The sequence below is a fragment of the Myotis brandtii genome, unplaced genomic scaffold (genome assembly GCF_000412655.1).
Source record: "Myotis brandtii unplaced genomic scaffold, ASM41265v1 scaffold284, whole genome shotgun sequence".
Taxonomy (NCBI): Eukaryota; Metazoa; Chordata; class Mammalia; order Chiroptera; family Vespertilionidae; genus Myotis; species Myotis brandtii.
The window spans coordinates 414,543-420,778 of NW_005360846.1; the positions used below are offsets into that span (position 1 = coordinate 414,543).

Sequence of the window (6,236 nt, forward strand, 5' to 3'; positions counted from 1 at the left end):
GGTGACTGAAGCTCCCAACCTTTCCTTTTTTTCTTTTTTTTTTTATTCTGGGATTTATTTACCTTCTATGGCTGTCACTGGAGCTGAGAGCCGGCTTTAGCTCTGAGGCTCAGCTCCAGCTCTGAGACCCCGGTTTGTTTGGCTTCTATAATTGAAACACTGTTGCAACTCCAGCTCGGCCGGCTGGCTGAAAGCATGGGGTTTGTTTAGCTTCTATATTTGCAACATTGTTTCTTAGACCGCAGCTCAGAGCCCAGCAGTGGCAGGCGGGGAACCTTGGCTTCCTCCTTCACTGGAGCAAGCAAGCCTCCTGTTCGCTTCAGCTGCCTGGCTGCCGGCCGCCATCTTGGCTGGCAGTTAATTTGCATATCTCACTGATTAGCCAATGGGAAGGGTAGCGAAGTTACGGTTAATTACCATGTTTCTCTATTATTAGATAGGATAATTAACAACACAAAGGGTAAACTGTGATCTCATACAACTATAAATTGAACACATCAAACATTTTATGTGTGTCATTAATGAGGGAACCAGTAAGATGTTACAAAAAGTTCAAAGATTTCATAAAATACACATAGACCAGTAGGAATGCTGACAGGAATCTACAAATACATACAAAAATGGTCACTACTCATAAGGAATAGTCAGCTGCATTTCCATAGAACACAGGTTTTATTTTTGTAGACAGGAGTCATTTGCGTTACTGTCATTAGTCTACAATTTACAGAATGTAAGATAGCCTGAGACCATGAAAGGTGGAGATAACACAGTGTGCTACACAGAACATCTAGGAATCTTTTTTTTCCCATTTTAAAGTCTTTCACAACAGAGTCTTCTAAAAGCTATCTAATCCCTCTTTCAGCCTCTAAGCCTGCTTACCTTTGTCAGGCAAGTCAAACATCAGTCATTGTTTTAGGAATGCCTCAGAAAGATGATTGATTGTCTAGTCTTTTGTCTTTTTGAATGAAAGTCACAGTTTTTATAAACTTTATTTCTGTATAATCTCAGAGCAGGGCTGCCAATAAGATTGAGCCAATTGTACCCTGAGGAAGTTGTGCCTGGCCAGTGGTCTGATACCTAGGGGTTTGTCGGTGGGGTTGAATCTGTTCTGAGAGGAAATCTTTTCCTAATTTCCATGAAATTCCAAGATGAACTAGTTATCCCCTGCCTCAAAAGACATGGTTTGTTTTTGTTGATCTTAGTTCTTAGGGTTATAAATAAGTGTCAGTCATCCTAATTTTAGTTTTTCTTTTTTTGCAGGTTTTCTCACAGAGACTGGAAAAACCAGAGCAAGTACTATTTTTTCTACAGCAACTGAATCTGCCCTCCAAGTTACACAGATCAGAATTATGGTAACTCTTCTGTTACCTTCTTTAAGCAATATTACTACCGTTTTTAAAAATAGGGTTACAGTTCAGAGGTCCATGTCATTGTTTTTCATTGGACATTGAATGATTTTTATGTCAGGCCTGTAGCAGAGGGCAGGGACACAAAGGTGAATAGATTCTTAAGCTTGTGAATGGTGTGAATATAGGATTGAGAAAGGTAAGGAATCATTTCTTAGGATGCAGCTTTCTAACTTTTCCAGGACTTAATGTATGTGATTTCTCCTGTTCTTTCATTTGGGGCATGTTTCTTTGTCTCCCCATTTTGGCTGCCTCTCTGTATTTGTTTCTATGTATTAGGTAGATCTGTTATGTCTCCTAGTCTTGGTAGGGTGGCCTTATGTAGTAGGTGTCCTGTGGGGCCCAGTGGAAGTGTCCTTGATCACCTGAGCTAGGTGCTCTAGGAATGTCCCTTGTGTGGATTATGTGAGCTCTCCTGTTGTAGTTGAGTCTTGATTGCTATTGGTCTGTCTGTGGGTGGGGTTGACCCTCAGGCTGGCTGACTATGAGGATTGACCACAACCACAGTGTATGAACTGCTGTGCAGGGGCTGATACCACGAAGTGAAATTTGTCCCAGAAAGGTCTGGTGTCTGCTGAGATCTCCCATTGAGTGTGCCACTTGTGGAGCTAATTGGGTCATGCTCTGATGTGGTGTGAAGCTGCCACTGGGTTTGTTGGTTCTGGGTGTGCCTCTTGGGAGGGACTCTTGTGCAGGTCAATGTCAGACTCTGTCACTGGCCCTGAGCTACCCATTAGGAGCTACAAAAGGTTCTATGGTTTGGTGGTTGCCTCTGCTGGGCCTGGGTGTGTGGGGGAGGGGCCAAGCCACGTACTGAGGCCAGCTTCTATCGGTGTTGAGTCTGGGGCAGGTCAGCAAAAGGCCCAATGCACCCTGAGACCTGGCTCCCACCTGCCAGGTGCCTGTTAGGCTCAGCCATTGAAAGAGCCTCTGGTGGTACACAAGTTCCATGAGGCAGCTTCAAGTCCCCAGGCAGATTCAGACTTGGCACCAGCGCTGGGTCTTCAGCCACCCAACAAAAGTCTCAGAGTACCCCAAGGCCAACCACTCTCTTCTGGGGGCTGTGGACCTCTGTAGTGAGGCAGGGTCTCTGGGAGCCATCAGGTGAGGCCAGTAGAGTGCCTCAGGGTAAAACAGATTTAAGATTTGGCCATGTGGAGGGAGGTCTCTGCAGGAATAGTGACACTGGGTTAGGGTATTTGGGGGAATAAATGGCCTTTGCCCTAGAATCACACTACTCAGTATTTTCTTTTCTTTTTTTAAATATATATTTCTTTATTGATTTCAGAGAGGAATGGAGAGGGAGAGAGAGAATCATTGATCGGCTGCCTCCTGCACACCCCCCCATTGGGGATCGAACCCGCAACCCAGGCATGTGCCCTTGGCCAGAATCGAACCTGGGACCCTTCAGTCCGCAGGCCCAAGCTCTATCCACTGAGCCAAACCGGCTAGGGCAAAGTAGATACTATTTTTATCTCTGTTTGATAGATAAGTTCTTTGCGATTAAGAAACAGGTAAGATAATTAAATTTGATCAGAGTTATGTAACTAGTTAGTGCAGAGCTAGGGTTCAAACCCAGCGACTCTGGATTTGGATCTAGATTGGTGCTATTCTTCTGACTGTGGAAATCCTACCACATGGGCCAGCTTGGAGGCAAGGGCAGTCTAAAGTTTCATAATTCTGCTCAAATTCAACTCATATTCCATTTTTCAATTTTATCAACTGTGGAAGGCAGAGTCATATTCCAGCATTCTAAACCCAAAATATAAAAGTATAAGGCTCATTCTATGCTCCTTCCTCTCCTTCCTGGCCATTTCCTTCCCTGACAGACACAGAATCTTATTCCTAATCCAATCACAGGGAGTTGGGAAGGTGGGGCCAGTAGTTCTCCCTAGGAAAGATGGTGTCTGTGGGCAGTGTGGGAGAAGGACTCAGCACAGAGACAATGGCGGCTGTCCCTCTAGCCCTCTCCCCAAGGCCATACAACTCAATCTCTCCCTGAATAACTCCTGTTTGCTCTGAGCAGTCATCCTTTCACTGGATGAGTACCGAGAATGAAATTTTGTACTCTGGCCCTGTAAGAGGGACCCTGGGTTTCTAGCAGACTCCCTGCTGATTTTCATATCCAGTTGTTATGGAGCTCCTCTTCCTGGCTCTGTACTCTGGGCTGGGGAGCCCAGCTTGGGGTTGAGACCCCTTGCTCCTCAGGGGAGATCTTTGCAGCTGAGATATTCCTCTGGATTCTCAACTGCCATGTGTGGCTGCAGGGCCAGTCCTTTTTGAATCTCTGTCCTTCCTACCAGTTGCAATGTAGCATCTTCTCTGTGTCCTTAGTTATAAGACTTCTGTTCAGTTAGTCCTCAGTTGGTTATTCAGGTTGATTGTTTTATACTTTAGTTGTAATTCCAATTTGTTTCTGGGAGGAGGTAACTTTCACTTACTCTGCCGCCATCTTGGATCTCCTAGGACTTAATGTATTTGAAAGATCATTTTGTTGGTTTGATTTTGTTTGAAGCTATTTGAATTTAACCATGTTACTTGGAAAGAAAACAGCCACAGAACTTTGCCCTTCTGCTGTACTTTATCTAGATCTCTGTTTCCAGGTTCGACGTGGCGGCATTGGTGCCCAGTGTGGGTTGATATTTGCCTATAACTCATCTTCCGATAAATTTCATGCAGAAGAACACTTCAAAAGGTTTGAAAAATATGACAAATGGAAACTTAAGGAATTCAGGCAATTTGTAAAAAGCAGGTAAGGAACAGAATAAAAATCTAATAAGATTGTATACATTCTCTTATTGGTGAAATATGCTTTCTTGTCCTTATAGAAAATGTGCCACTAACCCACCCTCAGTGGTCATGAGCATTCATTGCTTCTAACAGCATATGTGAAGATGTGTATTTTAATTTATTCACAGACTCTTAAGTTGGTCCCCAGGCACACACATTTTCAAGATGTCTGGATAATAGAATACACCTGAATTGTGGGCCGCCTGAGCTCTTCAGTCTTATTTAGCTACTTGGAAATTTACCCATACCCCAACCTCCCTACTTCTAGTCATGCTTTTATTGAAAATATTTATTAAGCACCTACCATGTCCTAGGCCTGTTGCTAGGTACTGAAGATACTATAATCAGCAAATTGACAGTTGCTGCTCTGTGGAGCTTCCTGTTTAGCTCAGAAGCAGAGGATAAAACTGGTAGTATCACAATACTATGAATACTAGGTAGGAGAAGGTAGAGTGTTCTGGGAGCACACAGTAGAGCACCTGACCTGGTTAGGGAAGGCTTCCTGGAGGAAATGTTTATGTTAAGAACTAAAGGATGAGTTACAGTTAATTAGCCACTTGAAGAAGTGGAAGGAGAATGTCCTGAGCAAAGATAAGAGCAGATTTGAGAACTCAGAAGTGAAGTATGGCATATTCAAGGACCGACAGGCCCCATATTGCTGAAGTGCACTGTGAGGTGGAGAATGGTCAGCGATGAACCTGGAGAGCTAGGAAGAGGCCAGGTCATTAAAGGTCTTTTTGCCTCTGTTTCAGGGTTTGGACTTTATCCTTAAAGCAGTGGGAGGGGTGGTGGGGCAGGGAGTGGGTAGCGTGTGCTGTTGAGGGAATCTAAGAACTAGATCAGGTGTGTGTTTTAGAAGTACACACCTGCAGTGTGGATTGGAGGAGAGCAAGCATGGAAGCAGGATGAAATGGAAGAGGCTGTCACTGTCACCAGAAGGCCAGAGGTGTGGGTGATCTCAACTAGAGCAGCAAGAGCAGCAATGGAGAGATGTGGACTGGTTTAAGAGACAACTAGAAGTTAGTAGCAATAGGACCTGTTGAGTTACTGAATGTAGAGCAGGAGGGGGAAGAAAGCTTAGACATCAATGAGTTCTAGGGTCTTGGCTTGGGAAGATGGGAGCATTGGTAGAATCTTTCTATGAAAGAGAAAATACCTCGGGGAAAATAGGTTTTTGGGGGAAGATGGTGTGCTTAGTTTTGGTCCTTTTGAATTTGATATTTTAGGAAGCCTTTGATATATTTGATAGCTAGCTGGATAAATAGGTTAGGAGCCTGGAAGAGACATTTGTGCTGAAAGTACAAATACGATAGACATTTAAATGATAACTTTAAACGAATTAGAAGAGGTCATTATGGAAGTGTATGGGGGCTAGGAAGAGAAGCAACCTTAGGTCAACATGCTGAGACCCACCAGCATTTAAGGGGCAACAGAGGGAAGGAGACGAGAAAAACAGCCGGACACGCAGGAAAGCTAAGCATGTGTTATCATGAAGCCAGGTTGAGAGAAGTAGGGAGTGGGCAATGGTGCGGAATGTTACCCAGGAAACAGTAAGATCAAGTCTAGGAGTGGACCTATTGAATTTAGTTGCAGAGGTCATTGAGCAGTGTTGCCCCCTTGTTACTAGTTGCAAGTTCAAAATCATGAAGCTGAACCCCAGGCTTGCTGTTTTTGCTACTATATATCACAGGTAATGGGGTGCTGGAGTTAACAGAAGCCTTTAACTATCATCCAGTACTGTATTACTAAGCTTTAATGTACAGATGAATCACCAAGAATTATGTGAAAATGTGGATTTTGAATCAGTAGTTCTGGGTGGGGCCCGATACTTTTATTTCTGACAAGCTCCCAGGTGACTCTGATGCTCCCATCCACAGACCACTTTCTGAATAGGAAGAATCTGGAAAAACCCTCTCTTTGCTGTATTTCCTTTGGTAGCATCCCTAAAAATGGTCATTCAGCCTCTAGAACACTCCTTTAAAAAAAAATATATATATATATATGTTTTTTTTTAAATATATTTTATTGATTTTTTATAGA

At 43.6% G+C, this 6,236-nt stretch overlaps 1 protein-coding gene across 2 annotated transcripts in view; it reads left to right on the plus strand.

Moving 5' to 3' along the window:
* Positions 1 to 6,236, plus strand: part of ZZEF1 (zinc finger, ZZ-type with EF-hand domain 1) — a 106,996-nt gene that overhangs the window by 26,761 nt on the left and 73,999 nt on the right. For both annotated transcript variants that reach the window (XM_014541948.1, XM_014541947.1), the window contains exons 10-11: positions 1,261 to 1,352; positions 4,010 to 4,158. In XM_014541948.1, coding sequence (XP_014397434.1) covers positions 1,261 to 1,352; positions 4,010 to 4,158 — 241 coding nt within the window. The remainder of the gene's footprint in view (positions 1 to 1,260; positions 1,353 to 4,009; positions 4,159 to 6,236) is intronic.